Raw genomic sequence first — 23,415 nt, 5'->3', positions numbered from 1 at the left:
GGGAAAATGCTGTGGGGATCCCCTTGCTTTCCAAAAACTAGGCAAAATCAGTCAGGGTGATAATGCCATAGCAGGGGTCACTCAGTGTGGGGTCCCCCTGTGATCACATTAACCATCCCCAAAGCTAGTCCGCCTAGGGCTGTAATTCCTTGAAAAGTGGGGACCACAAAAAATAAAATGGGACCCCCCTTCATTGCAACATTTGGTGGGTGTGGGGGTCATGGTACATAAATATTTTTGTTTACAGGTGGCCTACAGGTCTCAGCAGGCCAGCCCCGACATGACGGCACTTGGAAAACCTCAAATACCAGTATGCCCCGGACAAAATGGGCCGACTGACACCTGTAAAGAAAACATTAAAATAAAGTCACAACACCTAATGTTATAATAGTTTATTAATCGGCACCTTCAACTGGGGTCTTTCGGACTCTTCTTTGCTCTTCACCTGGGGGGTCGTTGCCACCCCTGGACTTGCGGCACCAGCAGTGTCTATTTTTGATATTCACCTGGGGGGAAGGTGCTTTTTAAGCTCTTTTGCATGGCCACCACTCATCCACAACTTCCAAACTTCCACAGGGTCTTCACCTGGAGGGCAAAAGCCTTTAGGCTCTCTTGCATGTCTGCCTCCCACCCTTGGCTTCAATGGCATCTTTTATCTTCAGGAGCTCTTCATCAATCCTCCACCATCGAACTGACACTGCTGCTTTTTGCTGGGTAATATTAGCTGGTACAAGGGGGCAAGGCGAGCCATGATCGGCTCGCTGTGACCACCTGGTTTTCTAAAAAATGGCTCAGCAGCTCCACTTAAAAAATAAATAAATAAATACCGCCATTGTGCATGCTGTCTGCTACCAAACTCTGCATGCAGGTAAATAGCTCTGGTCCTGCCACCATGTCCTCCTCAACCAAACGCCTCCATGTCCACAGCAATCACTGTTTCAAGCTGGAACCCTGGGGAAAAAGCAGGGTTCTCGGGCCGCACTTTAGTAAATTACAGCGACTAATAAGGCATCGCCCTAATAGGCCCTACACACTGGGCGATTTGGACGATGATCGATATGAACGTTAAACGATGTCGTCCAAATGCATCGTTCATCATCTGTGCCTTTACACTAAACAATATCATTCTTATTGTACTTAAATATCGGCCAGTGTGTAGGACCTATTAGTGTTTTCCATTGTAATTGTTAACTGTTATGGAGTTTGTATACATTTTTTGTATTTCTGCATTGTGAATTCTGACCCTTTACAAAACCAAAATCCAGAAAATGTGGCACTAAGGATTATCTCTAGAAATAGTACAATGGGGGGAAATAAGTGGATCATTGGGTTAATCATCATTTATAACTTTCTCTGGAATGCTTCCATGATTATTCGGTGCATGTTCGTAACCATTTGGCCAGAAATGTTTTCATATCACTGTTCATAATCCCAAAACTACTGTACTACAGTGATAAGAGTATTTTGTTATCTGTATTCCTGCATTAAATGTGGTTGTCCTCAGACTATGGGGGAGATTCAGTTCTCACAATGAGTAGTTGTCCCAGCTGCACATTGTCCTCATTTGAGTTGCCTCCAATGACCATACTAAACTGCAGTAGGTGCTGCACTGCAATGGCTGACTATTACCTCTTTTACACTTAATACCGCTGGTCGTAGCTGGGTGTCTGACACGGGTGCTACCCGGCTGCGACCCGCGTCAGGGCCCTTTCACACTGCAGTCACCAACCTGGCATATTGCCGATTTGGTGACGTCGTCGATGATGCGGCGGGGGTGGCAATTGGAGATCACATGATCTCCAAGCGCCGTCCGTACATTAACTGTAAATGGGAAGCCGGGTCGATGTGACCCGGCTACCGTTTACACAGCACAGTTTGCCGTGTTGAACCCGTGTTCAACCCTGCAAACTACCAGAGTTGGAATACCGGCTCACTCGACCCAGATTATTCCAACTCTGCCCAACCCTTTTACACCAACCATCAACACTGGTTGTGCACGTTCATGTCAAATAACCCGTATTATATGCTGGCGGTGTAAAAGGGGTATTAATAACCAATTTAAGTGACAGGAGCACACTTAGAATAATTAAGATGATGGAACTAAAATAAGAAGATCTGCTGTATTTGAAAGTAGGTTGCTTGTTTTTATTTGTTAACAATTTGATTAGCCTTCTGTCCCAGTTGCACTCATTGTGTTCTTATGATACCGTTATTATTTTTCAGATGTTGTCTGAAAGTTAATGTTGTCTTGTGTACATTTTGTTAACAAGTTAGTTCCTTAGTTTACTTAGGCCTAATTCAAGGTTGATCACAAAAGGCAAAATCTTTCTCTAATGGGCAAAAACATGTGCAGTGCAGGGGGGACAGATATAACATGTGCAGAGAGAGTTAGATTTGGGTGGGGTGTATTCAAACTGAAATCTAAATTGCAGTGTAAACATAAAGCAGCCAGTATTTACCCTGCACAGAAACAAAATAACCCACCCAAATCTGACTCTCTCTGCACGTTATTTCTCATACATCCTAGAGGATGCTGGGGACTCCGTAAGGACCATGGGGTATAGACGGGATCCGCAGGAGACATGGGCACACTATAAGACTTTGAACGGGTGTGAACTGGCTCCTCCCTCTATGCCCCTCCTCCAGACCTCAGTTAGACTTTGTGCCCAGGAGTGACTGGACACACACTAGGGGAGCTCTACTGAGTTTCTCTAAAAGACTTTATGTTAGGTTTTTTTAATTTCAGGGAGACCTGCTGGCTACAGGCTCCCTGCATCGAGGGACTGAGGGGAGAGAAGTCAGACCTACTTCTGCTTAGTTAAGGGCTCTGCTTCTTAGGCTACTGGACACCATTAGCTCCAGAGGGTTCGATCACTTGGTTCGCCTAGTTGCTTGTTCCCAGAGCCGCGCCGTCACCCCCCTCACAGAAGCCAGAAGAAAGAAGCCGGGTGAGTATTGGAAGAAAAGAAGACTTCAGTGACGGCAGAAGAATTCAGTAACGGAGGTAACCGCAGCGGTAGCGCTGCGCTCCATGCTCCCACACACCAACGGCACTCACAGGGTGCTGGGGGGGAGCGCTCTGGGCATCAAGTTACTGAGGGCTAAAACTGCTGGCAAGAGGGACATACTATACCCCGCCAGTGTAACGCAACGGCCGCGCGCCATTGCTCCCACACACCAACGGCTTACGAGGGTGCAGGGGGGGCGCCCAGGGCAGCTATATATATATATATATATATATATATATATATATATATATATACATATATACATACATACATACATACATACATACATACATACATACATACATACATACATACGCACGCCCTCATTCCGAGTTGATCGCTCGCAAGGCGATTTTAGCAGAGTTACACACGCTAAGCCGCCGCCTACTGGGAGTGAATCTTAGCTTCTTAAAATTGCGACCGATGTATTCGCAATATTGCGATTACTAACTACTTAGCAGTTTCAGAGTAGCTTCAGACTTACTCTGCCTGTGCGATCAGTTCAGTGCTTGTCGTTCCTGTTTTGACGTCACAAACGCACCCAGCGTTCGCCCAGACACTCCCCCGTTTCCCCGGCCACTCCTGCGTTTTTTCCGGAAACGGTAGCGTTTTTTCCCGCACGCCCATAAAACGGCCTGTTTCCGCCCAGTAACACCCATTTCCTGTCAATCACATTACGATCGCCGGAGCGATGAAAAAGCCGTGAGTAAAAATACTATCTCCATTGTAAAATTACTTGGCGCAGTCGCAGTGCGAATATTGCGCATGCGTACTAAGCGGAATTTCACTGCGATGCGATGAAAAATACCGAGCGATCAACTCGGAATGAGGGCCATAGTGTAGTGCTGTATATGGACCCCCCCAGCTCAATATAAATATATATATATATATATATATATATATATATATATATATATATTAGTGAGGCTTAAGCGCGCCGGGAAGGGGCGGAGCTTAGCCCTCACAACAGATTCAGCGCCATTTTCCTCCATGTCCCCGCCAAGGCTATGTATACAGTACAAACGAGGGGGGGCACAGTGTTTTAGTGCTATATGGAGAAAAATATAGTACTATTTTCAATAATGGGCATATAATCATTGTTGTGGTGCATGTATCTCTGTGTTTTTCCTGTCAGATTACCCACTATAGTTTTTAGTCAACATATGTCGACATGTGTGAGGGCTCTGTCACAAGCAGCTGTGGGGATCACGTTCGGCATCGCCGACGCCTGTTGGTACTTGATTCAGAAGATGCAGTGTCAGCAGGTTGGTAGTTGTATGCTTGTAAAAAGTAAACACGATAAGGGAGACACAGTCATATGTGGGTGCCCTGTCGGCATCAACTGTAATTACTGGGTGAAAATTAACACGCTGTAACTGCCTTATACCTGTATATATATATTTATAGGTATATGTGAGGGGAGTGTTAATGAATTTATATATGTATGCTTCCCTCAGACCCCTCGGGGTTCCGAGAATGTTATTTTTTGCTTGCTTACTATTCCCTGCTGTCGACGACTACTAAGTTTTCTGTCGACCATAACGTTCCTGGTAGATCCACAACTGGGGCATGTCAGTACGTGGTCATACACATTCAGAACACATTACTGTCACTAGGGATCTGGCGGGTCTGGACAATCCACTTGTGTGTTATATTGTGTATTACATTATGTATATTCATGAATGCTGAAGTAATAGTATTTCTTCTCATGTGCTGGTCGCTCTGTTGATTAAGCTCTAGATCGGCCGTGACGAGTTGGTCTTCGATCCTCTCAAGGAGTCCGAATGTTTATTCTCTTCCCGACGCGGAGAGAATACTGTGGCCGTCAACTCCTGGTCGACACGGAGCCCGGTCACAAAGGATCATACACAGGAAGCTAAGTGATATTTTATTTCTATACTTTGGACTTATTTGCATTGCCTGCACATGGGGGAGTGTTATATTCGGATAGGCATCCGATAGAATTACCCTAAAGAGAGTGGGTAAGCTTGCTTATGTTGATTCTACTTTATAACATTGCAGCAGGCTGCAGGAGGTGTGGCCGGGGAAATGCTGAGGATGTCTCTGAGAGCTACTGGAGGGACGGTATACAGCTGTTTGGGGATGCCTCAGTTCAGTCAATCTCGGCGGATACCACTGGTAAGTCTAACTTCGTGAGTTAGACTCCTTCACAACGGTTGGTGACGCATTCTTTTGTGGGATGCAGTCGTTTTAACCGGTTCGATACCGTTCTTTTTTCCTTTTCTGTGCAGACAGTGGAAGGTGAAAAGGTAAGAGTTCTGCAGCCTTGTTAGGTTCGCAGAAGCGGATGTCGTTTTCTGTTTCTACCACATCCACCACTTGTCGCTGAGTCTATCTGGCTGGACCCCACTCCGGTGGGGACTCGTCTACTAATTTTCAGTTAGTCCGGGAATAGACTAGGACCTGTGAGTTATTTATAGAATCCAAATGGGGACATTCTGAGTTACAGATGTTTCCCCTCACTGTTTTTTCTAATAGATCTTGCCGTTTCCCCTCTGGAAGGGGAGGTAGTACGCGACGCCATACAGAGGTGCGTCAGGTTCAGGGCATTGTCCTGCTGTCCCTGTAAAAAAAAAAAAAAAGACTAAGAGGTTTACATGCGTTGTTCTCCTCATTCAGATTACCTGAATGGATATCCAGGATTGTCTTTGCCATTTCACCGGAGTGATGGCAGTATGATGGTTTTCTTTCAATAGTAAGAGCCATTGTTATTCTGTACTGAGACGCTCTCCTGATTAAGGCGAGGTCAAGAAACAAGTGGTGCTAATCATTGTTTCTCTCTGACTGTTCTTCAACACAGGGAATGGCTGTTTGATCCCAACGACGCAGATGTCGGAGGTGGGTTTCAGAGTAGATACTGACAGGTTAAGGTTCTGTGATTTTCCTGTGGAAAGAGGTCTGAGGATCCAGAGTCGGATCAGGTTTGCTGTGACAATCCATCAATATGTTCCGTTAATGAAACAGATAGGTGCGGCCTAAGAGGCCTTTTTGGTGAGCAGGTCAAATGCCAGAGTGGTTTTCAAGGGATCAGTTGGAAATGTGGTCCGGGTCTCGCCTGCACATGCACCGGAATATAATCCTAAGGGCCAGGACATCGCTCCTGTGGTGTCTGCTCGGTTCTCACCTTGTAGAGGGATGAAGGTTCGGGATCCAGGATTAGATCCTGGTGTCCATGCATGCAGATCTCTGAGGCTGGGGAGCAGTCCTTGCAAGGGACGTATTTCCAGAGGAAAAGGTCAAGCTTGGAAGCTTGTCTGCAATAAGCTTTCTTGAATTAAGAGCTATTTTCGACTAACATATTTTTCGTGATCTTCCCGTGTTAGTTTTGTCAGACAACTTGACAGCAGTGGCGTAAGTAAGCCGCTAGGGCGGAACAAGGAGAAAAGCGGCAATGGCAGAAGATGCAAAAGTTTACCGCTGGGTGGAAAGACTGATAAACGCTATATTAGCAGTCTTCGTTCCGGAGGTAAACGACGGAGAAATAGTTTTCCTCTGCTGAAGCGATCTCCATCCGGGAGAAATACAGTCGTCATCGAGAAGTTTTCACAGAAGTGACAAGTCTTTGAGGAGTGTCTCAATTGGACATGTTGGCGTCTCGCCTCAACGAGAGGCCTCAGGGATATTGTTCCAGGTCAAGGGACACTCAAGCTATAACAGTGGACGCCCTTGTGACACCGTGGGTGTTTTCAGTCGGTCTATGTGTCCTCTCCACTTTCACTCTTTCTGAAGGTGATAAACGTAAGAAGAACAAAGGTTCAGGCGATCCTCTTTGCTCCGGTCTAGCCAAGGAGGGCTTGGTATCCAGTTTTCATGATTTACTCATAGCAGATCCCTGGCCTCTTCCTCTACGTGAGGAACTGTTACAGCAAGATCAGGGCGTGTATTAAGACTTACCGCGGCTGCGTCTGATAGTGTGGCGGTTGAATGCCATATCCTAGCCCGAAAGGGTGTTCCCAGTGAAGTCATTTCCTCACTTCTTCAGGTTAGAAAAGAAGTAACGGCAAAGCCTTACCACCGTAGTTGGCGTAACTATGTGTCTTGGTGTGAATCCAAGAAGGCTCCTACGGAAGACTTTCAGCTGGGTCGTTCTTATCCATGCTTTGCAAGCCGGTGTGGATGCAGGCCTAAAGTTAGGCTCCATTTCAGTGCAGTTTTGGCCTTATAAATTTTCTTTAAAAGAAAAAAGGGAATTGGCCACCTTTCCGGAAGTTCAGACTTTCGTGAAAGGAGTACTGCACATTCAACCTCCATTTGTGCCCCATTGGCACCGTGGGACCTTGACGTGGTGTTGCGTTACTTGTGTCACACTGATTGGAACCTTTAGGAAAGGTTGTGTTAAAATTTCTCTCTTGAAGAGTTGTCATGCTATTGACTTTGGCGTCCGCAAAGCGGGTGTCGGAAGTAGCGGCTTTGTCTCACAAGAGCCCCTGTTGGATCGTCCATGTGGATAGAGCGGAATTGAGAACTCGGATAATAGTTCTGCCAAAAGTGGTTTCTGTGTTTCGCAGAAACCAGCCTATTTTGATGCCTGTGGTTACTTAAGCATTGGCTGATTCAAATTCTCTCGATGTAGTCGGGGCTTTGAATATTTATGTCGCCAATTTGGCTCAGATTGGGGAAACGGAGGCTCTGTTTATCCGGTATGCTCCCAGCATGATTGGGGCGCCTGCGTCTATGCAGTCTGTTACACGCTGGATCTGTGATACAATTGGGCGTGCTCGTTCTACGGCTGCATTGCCGTTACCGAAGTGGTGTAGACCCATTCTACTAGGAAGATGGGCTCTTCTTGGGCGGATGCCCGAGGAGTCTCGGCGGTTCAACTTTGCCGAGCGGCTACTTGGTCGGGTTCAAACACTTTTGCTAAGATCTACACGTTTGATACCCTGGCTGATGGGGACCTCATGTTTGCTCAATCGGTGATGCAGAGTCGTCCGCACTCTCCCGCCCGGTCTGGAGCTTTGGTATAAACCCCATGGTCCTTACGGAGTCCCCAGCATCCTCTAGGACGTATGAGAAAATAGGATTTTAATACCTACCGGTAAATCCTTTTCTCTTAGTCCGTAGAGGATGCTGGGCGCCCGTCCCAGTGCGTACTGTATCTGCAGTTATTGATTATGCTTACACTCTTGTGGTGTTTCTTTTCAGTCAGGCTGTTGCTGACATTGTTCATGCCATGGCATGCGGTATCTTATTATTGGTTGTGTTGACACACTGGTGTCACTGGCCTAGACTGAGGGTGTTGTGAACTCGGGGACTCTTCCGATGGTTGGGAAGAGGAACCACAACTGAGCCGGAAAAGGGGAGGCCTAATATAGGATTTCCTCATACAGGACGCTGACAATGGAGTTTGAAGAAATATTGAAGAGTTTTATTGTAGGGAAAACAACTTAAAGTCTAATGACAAAAGGGGTAAATGAGTGAAATGTCTAGACCCACTGAAGGGTTTTATGAGCAGGATTTGAGATGCTGGTAACTGGAGAAACTGTGGGTGATGTTTAAAAGTCACTGATAACTTATAAATGATGATAATGGCACAGATGGAAAAAGAACTTGCAAGCGGTGACAGAGACGCTGATGATGTGAAGAACTGAAGTGCAGGGGTTTTAGACGCTGTTTAATTTGTAGAACTTGAGAACGGTGACTGAGATGCTGATGATGTGTGGAACTGAAGTGCAGGGGGTTTTGACGCTGTTAAGTTGTAGAACTTGAGAACGGTGACTGAGACGCTGTTAATTGTAGAACTTGAGAACGGTGATTTAGACCCGCAGCCACGCTGATTCCTAGGAGCACTGGTGACTGGATCACAGAGAGATATACCGGCCGCTGAGTACACTGGAACCGGTGCAGCGGACTGGCAGACTGGAAATGCCGGAGACACTGGAGTACAACTGCAGAGATCCTTGCCGGGAACAAGAGCGCTGGCATCTACGTCCGGGAAAGACGATACTCAGGCACTGAGGCTCCGTCCGGCGTCTGACTTTGAATTCCCCGCCACTGCTGGATTGGCGGAGCAGTCTGATGACGTCACCCGCCCCCCGTCCACGTGAAGCCGGGTGTCATGGCGGCGCCCATGCCCCGGAGAATCGCCGGGAGCCGCGCCAGCCAGACGCCGGAGCCCGAGGCCCACCTAAGGCAGAGGCCGCAACACCGACCAGCAGACACGCAGGGGTAAGCGCGGCGAACGCCGCCTCTGGTGTGTGACAACTGGTTGTGTTACATATTATCGCAGCATATGGCTGTATTTTTTCATGCCGTTGGCTGGTGTTCTATTGAATGCCACGTTCTGCGGTAGGTTCGTGGTGTGAGCTGGTATGACACTCACCGTGTTTAAACAATAAATTCTTTCCTCAAAATGTCCGTCTCCCTGGGCCAGGGCCGGATCTAGTCCTAGTCATAGCCACGCCCACTTTTGAGCAGAAGAGAGCTCTCCGGGGAGAGCCTGAGGCAGAACGATGTGCTGCAGCTTATACCACAGCAGCACAGAGGAGCCAGGAGAACAAGGGTTACAGAGCATTTGCCCATCACTTGCTGGTGTGTGGGTACTAGGGCTAATAAATACACTGCTCAAAAAAATAAGGGAACACTAAAATAACACATCCTAGATCTGAATGAATGAAATATTCTTATTAAATACTTTGTTCTTTACATAGTTGAATGTACTGACAACAAAATCGCACAAAAATTATCAATGGAAATCAAATTTATTAACCCATGGAGGTCTGGATTTGGAGTCACCCTCAAAATGAAAGTGGAAAAACACACTACAGGCTGATCCAACTTTGATGTAATGTCCTTAAAACAAGTCAAAATGAGGCTCAGTAGTGTGTGTGGCCTCCACGTGCCTGAATGACCTCCCTACAATGCCTGGGCATGCTCCTGATGAGGTGGCGGATGGTCTCCTGAGGGATCTCCCAGACATGGACTAAAGCATCCGCCAACTCCTGGACAGTCTGTGGTGCAACGTTGCGTTGGTGGATGGAGCGAGACATGATGTCCCAGATGTGCTCAATTGGATTCAGGTCTGGGGAACGGGCGGGCCAGTCCATAGCATCAATACCTTCGTCTTGCAGGAACTGCTGACACACTCCAGCCACATGAGGTCTAGAATTGTCTTGCATTAGGAGGAACCCAGGGCCAACCGCACCAGCATATGGTCCCACAAGGGGTCTGAGGATCTCATCTCGGTACCTAATGGCAGTCAGGCTACCTCTGGTGAGCACATGGAAGGCTGTGCGGCCCCCCAAAGAAATGTCACCCCACACCATTACTGACCCACTGCCAAACTGGTCATGCTGGAGGAAGTTGCAGGCAGCAGAACGCTCTCCTTGGCGTCTCCAGACTCTGTCACGTCTGTCACATGTGCTCAGTGAGAACCTGCTTTCATCTGTGAAGAGCACAGGGCGCCAGTGGCGAATTTTCCAATCTTGGTGTTCTCTGGCAAATGCCATACGTCCTGCATGGTGTTGGGCTGTAAAAACAACCCCCACCTGTGGACGTCGGGCCCTCATACCACCCTCATGGAGTCTGTTTCTGATCGTTTGAGTAGACACATGCACATTTGTGGCTTGCTGGAGGTCATTTTGCAGGGCTCTGGCAGTGCTCCTCCTGTTCCTAAAAACAGACAGTTGTGAAGATCCGCAACAAGAAACAACCCTTTCTTCCTATAAATATAGTTGTAAAGTATATAAGAAGGGTCTACAAACCAATTACCTATATTTGCTGTGGAGATCCGTCACAGGCAGAGGTTGGTGTTGCTCCCCAGAGTCAGAAAGTCAAAATGGAAACAGAAGGAAAGAAGACTCTATTTTGGGGGCACTCTTAGAAATCCAAGACAGGTTTATTAATATCCATAGTACTCATAAAACATAACTTTTATTTATCCATTAAAATATGAAAATATAACAAACATATTAATTAGAACTAACACTGATCTAAAAACTATTGTCCGTACAACACAGCTATGCCTATGTGCTGATCACCAAACAATGTAGGTCAATAAATCAATACCCTCTATGAGTATGCCATCATATAATTTGTTGTGAACATCACAAATTGTGATGTCAGACGGTGCAGAGATGTGAGCAAGCCCTACGGGTGAAACGCGTCATCAATCACGGCAATCTCGCTGCAAAAACCTGTCACGGCATTTCCGCCGCAAAGACCTGTCTAACCACTGGCACAAGCAACACCCTCTGTTCCACCTGGGACCGCTCGTCCATGATATACATACGGTAAACATTTCGGCCAGCTCTCATCCACGATTGCGGTGCAGCATCCCTGCTATGTCTCCTGATACCAGGGAGCTGCAACCGCTCTAACGTGGACAGCAGTACGGCCTCTGATATCTTTTTTCTACAGACGATACCTAGTCCGCCCCTATACACTCGCTTACCGTCCGCTGTATTGGTCTAGAGACTCAATTCATGACGGTGAGGCGGCTGTTATGGAGTGGTCAGGTTCGCTGTAATCATTGCCTATATTCTTGCTAAACACGAGTTTCTACAAACAAATCTCTGTGATTGTTCAAAAGCCTGGTACTTAGATTTGATATAAAAACTATAACAATATTGTAAGCTATAACCCAGTTATAACATAGTGTGTTTTACCCTAATTAGTTCAATTAAAACAGTTCACAAAATTTCACTGTGATTTAGCAGCTTCTCTTTAGTGATTACGAAGATTTGTGTACCAAGGGCTTTATCTTATACTGCAATATTATGGTATGAATTTTCTATATACCCAATTAAAAGAATTGTTTATGCAGAGTATGCTAATCAGTAGACCCAATTAATGATGCACTAATCAGCAATTACTGTGATTTAACATCTTTTCGGTCAACACTCATTCCTGAATTATGGCATAGTGTTCTGCAATGTCCTTTGATATCAGGACACTGTGAACATCCTAACGGGGAAAGAAGTACGGCCTCTGTCTTTCTTCAAATCAGCTAAAAACTCAGACCACTGCTCTCTCATCTACCGGCCGCTGTGTCGACAATTTTGTCTTAACTCATGACGGATAGACAGCAGAAGTAATTGGTTATGAGTTGCTGATCTTTCAATTCAGTCCTTATTCAATATAAGGATACACATTGTTTAATTGTAACTGTTTAGAATATTCTTGGTAATTAGGGTCCTGGTTCTCCTTTGATTGTTATCTCTTTTCAGTCATACTATCATTCAGAGCCAGACAATGAATGTGTAGAACTCGCAAATTAATACTGTTAGCAAGCTTATTTATTTATATATAATTTTTTGTGTACATTGAGACGACAATTCCCCAAAAAAACTTAACCTACTTTTAGGTATAGTGTGAATATAATAATCCTGGGTGCAGCCACAATTTGTGATGTTCACAACAAATTATATGATGGCATACTCATAGAGGGTATTGATTTATTGACCTACATTGTTTGGTGATCAGCACATAGGCATAGCTGTGTTGTACGGACAATAGTTTTTAGATCAGTGTTAGTTCTAATTAATATGTTTGTTATATTTTCATATTTTAATGGATAAATAAAAGTTATGTTTTATGAGTACTATGGATATTAATAAACCTGTCTTGGATTTCTAAGAGTGCCCCCAAAATAGAGTCTTCTTTCCTTCTGTTTCCACTCCTCCTGTTCCTCCTTGCACAAAGGCGGTGGTAGCGGTCCTGCTGCTGGGTTGTTGCCCTCCTACGGCCTCCTCCACGTCTCCTGATGTACTGGCCTGTCTCCTGGTAGCGCCTCCATGCTCTGGACACTACGCTGGCAGACACAGCAAACCTTCTTGCCACAGCTCGCATTGATGTGCCATCCTGGATGAGCTGCACTACCTGAGCCACTTGTGTGGGTTGTAGGGAGGTCATACAGGCACGTGGAGGCCACACACACTACTGAGCCTCATTTTGACTTGTTTTAAGGACATTACATCAAAGTTGGATCAGCCTGTACTGTGTTTTTCCACTTTAATTTTGAGTGTGACTCCAAATCCAGACCTCCATGGGTTAATAAATTTGATTTCCATTGAAAATGTTTGTGTGATTTTGTTGTCAGCACATTCAACTATGTAAAGAACAAAGTATTTAATAAGAATATTTCATTCATTAGATCTAGGATGCATTATTTTAGTGTTCCCTTTATTTTTTTGAGCAGTGTACAATTACCCCATAGCACAGTCACATGTACATAGAACAATCACAAAGCTCTATCTCAGTCTCATTTAAAAAGTTCAGTCAGAATTGAGAGAGGAGGAGTTAGGATTGCAGATGGGAGGAGTTGGGACTGTAGAGGGAGGAGTTAAGATTAAACAGTAAATCGCCCCCCCTAAAGAAAAGTCTAGATCCGTCCCTGCCCTGGTCACAGTTTTTTAACTGAGGTCTGGAGGAGGGACATAGAGGGAGGAGCCAGTTCACACCCATTCAAAGTCTTATAGTGTGCCCATGTCTCCTGCGGATCCCGTCTATACCCCATGGTCCTTACGGAGTCCCCAGCATCCTCTACGGACTAAGAGAAAAGGATTTACCGGTAGGTAATAAAATCCTATTTTCTCTTACGTCCTAGAGGATGCTGGGGACTCCGTAAGGACCATGGGGTATAGACGGGCTCCGTAGGAGACATGGGCACTCTAAGACTTTAGATGGGTGTGAACTGGCTCCTCCCTCTATGCCCCTCCTCCAGACCTCCGTTAGATCCTGTGCCTACAGGAGACTGGATGCACTGCAAGGGAGCTCTACTGAGTTTCTCTGAAAAGACTTTTGTTAGTTTTTTTATTTTCAGGGAGCACTGCTGGCAACAGGCTCCCTGCTTTGTGGGACTGAGGGGAGAGAAGCAGACCCACTTTCCTGGACTGATGGGCTCTGCTTCTTAGGCTACTGGACACCATTAGCTCCAGAGGGTCGGAACACAGGTGTTGTCCTCGCTGTTTGTCCCGGAGCCGCGCCGCCGTCCTCCTCACAGACTTGGAAGATAGAAGCCGGGTGAGTATATGAAGAAAGAAAACTTCAAAGGCGGCAAAAGACTTCAGATCTTTAGAGAGGTACCGTGCAGCGGTCGCGCTGCGCGCCATTGCACACACACACACACACACACACACACAAGGCACAGCAAGGGTGCAGGGCGCAGGGGGGGCGCCCTGGGCAGCAATAATTACCTCAAATAAGACTGGCACCAGTATCAGATACTGCGGAGGCAGTATATTATAAAACCCCCGCCAGTATTAAAAAAATGAGCGGGACCGAAGCCCGCCGTCGAGGGGGCGGGGCTTGTTCCTCCAGCACTAACCAGCGCCATTTTCTCCACAGGCAAGCTGCAGAGAAGCTGCTCCCGGACTCTCCCCTGCTGTACAAGTAACAGAGGGCAAAAACGAGGGGGGGGCACATTTATTTGGCGCAAAGTGTGTGTGTGTGTGTGTGTGTGTGTATGTATGTATGTATGTATGTATGTATATATATATATATGTATATGTGTGTGTATGTATGTATGTATGTATATGTGTGTATATATATGTATATATGTGTATGTATATGTATATATATATATATATATATATAAATAAAAAGAGCGCTGTACAGGCTGGGATTTTGTTTCCAGTGTCCAGTGGCGCTGGGTGTGTGCTAGCATACTCTCTCTCTGTCTCTCCAAAGGGCCTTATTGGGGGGCTGTCCCGATATTCATATATCCCAGTGTGTGTGGGGGTGTCAGTACGTGTGTGTCGGCATGTCTGAAGCGGAAGGCTCGTCTAGGGAGGATGCAGAGCAGATGGTGGTGGTGTTTCCGTCGGCACAGCCGACACAGGATTGATTGGATATGTGGTATGTTTTAAATGCAAATGTGACCTTATTACATAAAAGATTGGACAAAGCAGAGTCCATGGAAAAAGCAGGGAGACAATCCATTGCTTTGACGGTGTCACAAGGCCCTTCGGGGTCTCATAAATGTCCCCTTTCCCAGATAGCAGACACTGATACCGACACGGATTCCGACTCCAGTGTCGACTATGATGATGTAAGGTTGCACCCATGGGTGGCCAAGAGTATTCATTATATGATTATTGCAATAAAAGATGTTTTGCATATCACAGAGGACCCCTCTGTCCCTGACACGAGGGTGCACATGTTTAAGGAAAAGAAACCTGAGGTAACGTTTCCCCCATCTCATGAGCTGAACGCTTTATTTGAAAAAGTTTGGGGAAACTCCAGACAAGAGACTGCAGGTTCCCAAGAAAATTATTATGGCGTATCCTTTCCCCTCACAGGACAGGTTACGGTGGGAATTCTCGCCCACGGTGGACAAGGCTTTGACGATCTTATCCAAAAAGGTTCCCGGACACGGCAGCCCTCAAGGATCCTGCTGATCGCAGACAGGAAACTACCTTAAAATCAATTTATACGCATACGGGTGCCCTGCTCAGACTGGCAGTAGCGTCGGCATGGGTGGGTAGCGCGATTGCAGCGTGGGCAGATAACTTGTCATCTGACATTGACACCCTAGATAAAGATAGTATTTTGTTGACCTTGGGTCACATTAAGGACGCAGCGCTATATATGAGAGAGGCTGCGAGAGATATTGGGCTGTTGGATTCAAGAGCCAATGCCATGGCAGTTTCTGCTAGAAGGTCCCTGTGGACCCGTCAATGGACAGGTGATGCTGGTTCAAAGAGACATATGGAGACTTTTCTTACAATGGTGAAGTTTTATTTGGGGAGGGCCTCGCGGACCAGATTTCCACAGCTACCGTGGGTAAGTCTTCTTTTTTGCCTTACGTTCCCCCGCAGCAAAAGAAAACACCTCAATACCAGATGCAGTCCTTTCGGTCGCATAAGTTCAGAAAGGGTCGGGGCTCTTCCTTCCTCGCCAGAGGTAGAGGGAAAAGAACGCCAGCTACGGCTAGTTCCCAGGAACAAAAGTCCTCCCCGGCCTCTACAAGATCCACCGCATGACGCTGGGGCTCCGCTGAAGGAGTCCGCACCGGTGGGGGCACGTCTTCGACTCTTCAGCCAGGTCTGGGTTCAGTCGGATTTGGATCTTTGGGCAGTCGAAATTGTATCCCAAGGCTACAAACTGGAGTTCGAAGAGGTGCCTCCTCACCGATTTTTCAAATCGGCTTTGCCAGCTTCTCCCCCAGAGAGGGAAATAGTTTCAGCTGCCATAAAAAAGCTGTGTCAACAGCAAGTGATTATCAAGGTTCCCCTAATGCAACAGAGGAAGGGGTTTTATTCAACCCTATTTGTGGTCCCGAAGCCGGATGGCTCGGTCAGACCGATTCTGAATCTAAAATTCCTGAACCTATATTTGAAAAGGTTCAAATTCAAGATGGAATCTCTCCGGGCAGTGATCTCCAGCCTGGAAGGGGGGGATTTTATGGTGTCACTAGACATAAAGGATGCATACCTTCATGTCCCCATATATCCGCCTCATCAGGCGTACCTGAGATTCGCTGTACAGGATTGTCATTACCAGTTTCAGCAAGATCGAGAGATCAGTTACTGAAAAGCGTGTCTCTCTCCCTGAGAGTACTACAACAACACGGCTGGATTCTAAATCTACCAAAGTCGCAGTTGGTTCCGACAACTCGGCTGTTATTTTTGGGCATGGTTCTGGACACGGAAAAAAATAGGGTTTTTCTCCCTACGGAAAAGGCCCAGGAACTCCAGAACATGGTCAGGGACCTGCTAAAACCAAAAAGAGTGTCAGTTCATCAATGCACTCGAGTATTGGGAAAGATGGTGGCGGCCTACGAGGCCATTCCGTTCGGCAGGTTCCATGCGAGAACTTTTCAGTGGGACCTTCTGGACAAGTGGTCAGGGTCCCATCTACAAATACATCAGAGAATAAGCCTGTCCCCCAGGGCCAGGGTATCTCTCCTGTGGTGGCTCCAGAGTGCTCACCTTCTAGAGGGTTGCAGGTTCGGCATTCAAGACTGGGTTCTGGTGACCACGGACGCGAGCCTCCGAGGATGGGGAGCAGTCACAGAAGGAAAAAAATTTCAGGTAATATGGTCAAGCCAGGAGGCTTGTCTACACATCAATGTGCTGGAATTAAGGGCCATATACAACGGCCTACAACAAGCGGAGAATCTTCTTCGCAACCTACCCATTCTAATTCAGTCAGACAACGTCACAGCCGTGGCGCATGTAAACCGCCAGGGCAAGACAAGGAGCAGAGCAGCAATGGCAGAAGCCACCAGGATTCTTCGCTGGGCGGAAAATCATGTAAGCGCTCTCTCAGCAGTCTTCATTCCGGGAGTAGACAACTGGGAAGTAGACTTCCTCAGCAGACACGATCTCCATCCAGGAGAGTGGGGTCTCCATCAAGAGGTCTTTGCAGAGGTAACAAGTCATTGGGGACTTCCTCAAATAGACATGATGGTGTCACGCCTCAACAAAAGCTTCGGACGTATTGTTCCAGGTCAAGGGACCCTCAGGCAGTGGCGGTGGACGCCCTAGTGACACCGTGGGTGTTTCAGTCGGTCTATGTGTTCCCTCCACTTCCACTCATCTCAAAAATATTGAGAATCATAAGACGAACAAGAGTGCAGACAATACTCATTGTCCCAGATCGGCCTCGAAGGGCCTGGTATTCAGATCTTCAGGAAATGCTCACAGAAGATCTGTTGCCTCTTCCTCCCAGGGAGGACCTGTTGCAACAGGGGCCCTGTGTGTTCCAAGATTTACCGCGGTTACGTTTGACGGCATGGCGGTTGAACACCAAATCCTAGCTAGGAAAGGTTTTCCGGGGGAAGTCATCCCTACTCTGATCAAAGCTAGGAAGGAAGTAGCGCCGAAGTATTATCACCGTATCTGGAGAAAATATGTGTCTTGGGGTGAAGCCAAGAATGCTCCTACGGAAGATTTTCAGCTGGGTCGTTTTCTCCACTTTCTACAGACAGGAGTGGATATGGGCCTAAAATTGGGCTCCATTAAAGTGCAGATTTCGGCCTTATCTATATTCCTTCAGAAGGAATTGGCTTCTCTCCCAGAAGTCCAGACTTTTGTAAAGGGAGTGCTGCACATCCAGCCTCCTTTTGTGGCACCGTGGGACCTTAATGTGGTGTTACAGTTCCTTAAATCACACTGGTTTGAACCTCTTCAAACAGTTGAATTAAAATTTCTCACTTGGAAAGTGGTCATGTTGTTGGCTTTGGCATCTGCGAGGCGGGTGTCTGAATTGGCGGCTTAGGGGCTTTTGTGAGACAATCTGATTTTCCATATGGATCGAGCAGAGTTGAGGACTCGTCCTCAATTTCTACCTAAAGTGGTTTAGTCGTTTCATATGAACCAACCTATTGTGGTGCCTGTGGCTACGGGTGACTTGGAAGATTCCAAGTCCCTTGATGTGGTCAGGGCCTTAAAAATTTATGTAGCCAGGACGTCTCTGGTTAGGAAAACAGAGGCACTGTTTGTCCTGTATGCGGCCAACAAGGTTGGCGCTCCTGCTTCTAAGCAGACTATTGCTCGCTGGATCTGTAACACGATTCAGCAGGCTCATTCTACGGCTGGATTGCCGTTACCAAATTCTGTAAAGGCCCATTCCACTAGGTAGGTGGGCTCTTCTTGGGCGGCTGCCCGAGGCGTCTCGGCATTACAGCTTTTCCGAACAGCTACTTGGTCGGGTTCAAACACTTTTGCAAAATTCTACAAGTTTGATACCCTGGCTGATGAGGACCTCATGTTTGCTCAATCAGTGCTGCAGAGTCATCCGCACTCTCCCGCCCGGTTTGGACCTTTGGTATAATCCCCATGGTCCTTACGGAGTCCCCAGCATCCTCTTGGACGTAAGAGAAAATAAGATTTTAAACCTACCGGTAAATCTTTTTCTCCTAGTCCGTAGAGGATGCTGGGCGCCCGTCCCAGTGCGGACTAAATTCTGCAAGGCTTGTATATAGTTGTTGCTTACATAAGGGTTATGTTACAGTTGAGATCAGTCTCTGGCTGATGCTGTTTTGTTTCATACTGTTAACTGGTTTGCTATATTCCAGGTTGTACGGTGTGGATGGTGTGGGCTGGTGTGTATCTCGCCCCTTAGTTTAACAAAAATCCTTTCCTCGTACTGTCCGTCTCCTCTGGGCACAGTTCTTTAACTGAGGTCTGGAGGAGGGGCATAGAGGGAGGAGCCAGTTCACACCCATCTAAAGTCTTAGAGTGCCCATGTCTCCTGTGGAGCCCGTCTATACCCCATGGTCCTTACGGAGTCCCCAGCATCCTCTACGGACTAGGAGAAAAAGATTTACCGGTAGGTTTAAAATCTTATTATCTGCCTCATCTGCAGTTCACATGGTTTTGCCCATTAGAGGAAGATTTTGCTTTTGCAGTCAACCTTGAATTAGGCCCTTAGTCTCCTAGTCTGTTTGTAAATTTGTTTTATAAATTTAGGAAACCTCATTATATCTATTTAGCGGATAGATGTGTCTATAGTTTAATAAGCTGGATGCAGCCAAATACAATAAGTGGAGCAGGTGATATTGGGGGTAATTCTAAGTTGATCGCAGCAGGATTTTTGTTAGCAATTGGGCAAAACCATGTGCACTGCAGGGGAGGCAGATATAACATGTGCAGAGAGAGTTAGATTTGGGTGTGGTGTGTTCAATCTGCAATCTAATTTGCAGTGTAAAAATAAAGCAGCCAGTATTTACCCTGCAGAGAAATACAATAACCCACCCAAATCTAACTCTTTCTGCACATGTTATATCTGCCTCCCCTGCAGTGCACATGGTTTTGCCCAATTGCTATCAAAAATCCTGCTGCGATAAACTTGGAATTACCCCCATTGTCAGGTAGGTCCAGTGGTGGCCATTTTACCATCTTAGACAAGAAATATTATGGACCCCCAACCGATTTAGCCACATTTATTTATTTTGTGCCAGCATGTGAAAAGTAAAAGTAATTAAAGCAGAACTACACTAAAAACTATTAAAAAAAACATACCAATTTTAAGTTTAGATCCAGATTTTCTTACCTGATGTACACTGTTCCCTGGTCTGCCATAGTTCAAGCAGCCTTTAGCGGTTTCAACAGTTTAATGCTGCTCAGTTGTACACTAATTGCTTTTTTACTGTAAATGACACAGTCATTCAAATAGGAGCTGCATCCACAACACTACTGCTCTTTTGAAATAGACTGGCTGTACTAATGTACAGTGGGGCTGCACTTGACTGTAGACTATATGAGGGACCCCAGCTGAATGGCACACCCCAGGTAGGTACTGTACATGTGCTGTTTGTTAACAGATTAGTTCTTTAATATGAACGGGAAAAAAAACCACTTGACGTACCCTGTTAATCCAGATATTTCTACCACTGATACTACTTCAAAAATAAATAAAAGCAATTGCTTAGATAAAATCCTCTATTAATGAACAGTTATAGTTAGGTAAGAAGAAAATGAAATTCTATTATGTAATCATTATTATTGGTATCCTGTGTAAAGCAGCAACATATTACATAGTGCTTAAGGGGATCATAATACAATTTACATACAATGATTTGGAATGGAAAGATGGCCTTGCTCAAATGAGTTTACAGTCAAGTACAACAAGATAATTAAATTGTAATGCATAGTGATTTGCTCAATAATTTTTGTCCCCCTTTTTATTCCTTAGTTTGCCATGTATTGCCTTATCTTGTTTTATAAAGTACTGAAGGAAGAACTGAACCCTATTCAGCCAGTTGGAAAGTTTCTCTGCGTGAAGATGGTTGTCTTTGTTTCATTCTGGTAGGTAATTCTATAAACGGGTTCAGTATATAATCCCGATGGATGGGATGCCGATGGTCAGAATACCGACAGCCCCGCAGTTTGCACCCTAACCCTCCCTTACCCGCTGCCTAACCCTAACCCTCCCCACTTGGTGCCTAACCCTAACCTCCCCTTCTAAAGTGCCTAAACTTTCCCCTCCCTCCACGGTACCTAACCCTAACCTTCCCGCCCCTGCACCCTAACCCTCCTTCTCATGCCTAAACCTAACCTCCCACTCCCTGCGGCAGGACACAAGGTCCCACTGAGAGGAGGTTCGGGATTCTTGTTGTCTGTATTTTGTAGACGGTATTGTGGCCACAAGGCGGGATTCCGGCATTGGTATTGTGACCGCCGGGATCCCGCCCGGCGGCATCTTAACTGCGTCCCCTAGAAACCTGTCCAAACCTGCTCCATTTAGCGCACAGCTTTCATGTTCTGTGTGGCCTACTGTCACGTACATAACAGCCCTCAATGTGAACTAGGACAGTATTACATTACTTTAATCCTGACTGTTTTGTAAAAGATTGCTGTTTTATCGTAGAAGTTGCTTTACTAAAATAGTTTCTCTAAGTGTGATTTGGTCAGCTTAAATGTCTAGAAATGTCGCAGCTGTGATCCTGTAGGCAGTGGCTGTGCAAAAATATGCAAATGTAGCAACCACTGGGATTGTATTGAGATGCTCATTGGAGGCGTCTAAGATTCGCCTCTTTAGCAAGAAGGCACAAACATCGGATGGGCGATTCTCTGTGATTGCCGGGACAGCTACACAAATTCAAATGACGTACAAACCAAGATTTAAGTGGGTCTTAAGGATAGGCGTTGCTATTAAGCAATTAAGTTTTCATATAACAACAATTTCTTAACAGACCAGATTAATAGGGGGGAAAAAATTAAAAGCATGTAATGCACAGGACTTTATGTTCACTTTCTGGAGAATTACCCTTATGTACAGTACATCTGTCGATAATTAACTTTCTGAGTAAATCTATGGCTGCTCAGACTTGCCGTTAGACACCGAAAACTATTTCAACTGTGTACGGGATTGCAGCTGCAGGCATTGACATGCACCCAAAACGGTTGCGACAGGCCTGCGTTTTAGTAGCCACTACCAATGTTCTATATATTGGTGTGTGCATGTAAAGTTTAATGTGCAATAATATGTATATTGGCCCTCATTCCGAGTTGTTCGCTCGGTATTTTTCATCGCATCGCAGTGAAAATCCGCTTAGTACGCATGCGCAATGTTCGCACTGCGACTGCGCCAAGTAACTTTACTATGAAGAAAGTATTTTTACTCACGGCTTTTTCTTCGCTCCGGCGATCGTAATGTGATTGACAGGAAATGGGTGTTACTGGGCGGATACACGGCGTTTCAGGGGCGTGTGGCTGAAAACGCTACCGTTTCCGGAAAAAACGCAGGAGTGGCCGGGGAAACGGTGGGAGTGCCTGGGCGAACGCTGGGTGTGTTTGTGACGTCAACCAGGAACGACAAGCACTGAAATGATCGCACAGGCAGAGTAAGTCTGGAGCTACTCTGAAACTGCTAACTCGTTTGTAATCGCAATATTGCGCGTACGTCGGTCGCAATTTTAAGAAGCTAAGATTCACTCCCAGTAGGCGGCGGCTTAGCGTGTGTAACTCTGCTACATTCGCCTTGCGAGCGAACAACTCGGAATGAGGGCCTTTGAGTAATGGAATGTGAAGAGGTTATTAGTGGGTCAAAGGGCCACATATCAAACACTGAAACTAAGGAAAAGAATACAGCCTGTCTATAACAACAAAAGATAATATTTACTGTGCAGGAAAAGCAGTTTAGTAGCCAGGGACAAGGAGCTGGATGAAAATGAATGGGAAGGCTCACCACCATTGTGACGGAAATAACTTGATGATAATCCAGTAGGTATTATGAGGTACTCAGATAGTCTAGCAATCATTCTGCCCCTGCCCAGTCTCCTGCATGTGCCTCAAATCACCCCAACTACGTGGGCCGAGGGTCACTTGGGGAAAATATCTCTCTTTATTCTGAAGACACACTGACCAGGAAGTTTCTGTGAACAAGTGTCCAGAAACGGGCAGGAATCTGAGCTTGACACCAAAGATAACCATGCGAGGTAAGCATCTAGGAGATGTTTAATGTGGATTATTTAGTTAGTCTGATTCTTGCTAGAAAGGTCTTTCACACTATTATGGACCTGAGACTGAACAGGTTTGTCAGTGCCAGACAATTTTACATGGATTGTGTCAATTCTGTAATCGTGGCCATCACCAAATGAGGCTTTCTCACATTCATGGATCTTCAAGATGTGTACTTTCATGTTGCAGGTCAGTCTAGATGTTTCCCAGGTTTTGGTATAATACTGCCATTTCACCAGTCTGCCTTTCAGCTGGGCAAAGTCTCTAAGATCCTTTACAAAGTACAGGTGACGTTAGTGGCAGAGTTAAGAAAATAGGTAGTCAGTATAAGGGCATATTATGACTCCCTTCTAGTGATTGGTGCAAGACAATGCAGTCAACTGTTTTTTTGCAGAAGTATGTGAACAGGACAGTCAGCAGGTTTCCTCACAGCATACGCCGTTTCTGGGGGTAAGAACAAATACCATTTAGAGGAATGGAGCGGTCAGAGCAGAGGTGGCTCAAAATACGGCACTGGGCACATCAATTGCAGATACAAG

At 46.1% G+C, this 23,415-nt stretch overlaps 1 protein-coding gene across 1 annotated transcript in view; it reads left to right on the top strand.

The window, feature by feature from the left end:
• Positions 1 to 23,415, top strand: part of TMEM184C (transmembrane protein 184C) — a 105,959-nt gene that overhangs the window by 43,626 nt on the left and 38,918 nt on the right. Inside the window, exon 7 of the mRNA XM_063920585.1 lies at positions 20,610 to 20,722. Coding sequence (XP_063776655.1) covers positions 20,610 to 20,722 — 113 coding nt within the window. The remainder of the gene's footprint in view (positions 1 to 20,609; positions 20,723 to 23,415) is intronic.

This window comes from Pseudophryne corroboree, chromosome 1 (assembly GCF_028390025.1).
Source record: "Pseudophryne corroboree isolate aPseCor3 chromosome 1, aPseCor3.hap2, whole genome shotgun sequence".
In the NCBI taxonomy this organism is placed as follows: Eukaryota; Metazoa; Chordata; class Amphibia; order Anura; family Myobatrachidae; genus Pseudophryne; species Pseudophryne corroboree.
Note: the sequence above shows the minus strand (reverse complement) of the source record. Positions and strands in the feature narration are given on the sequence as shown.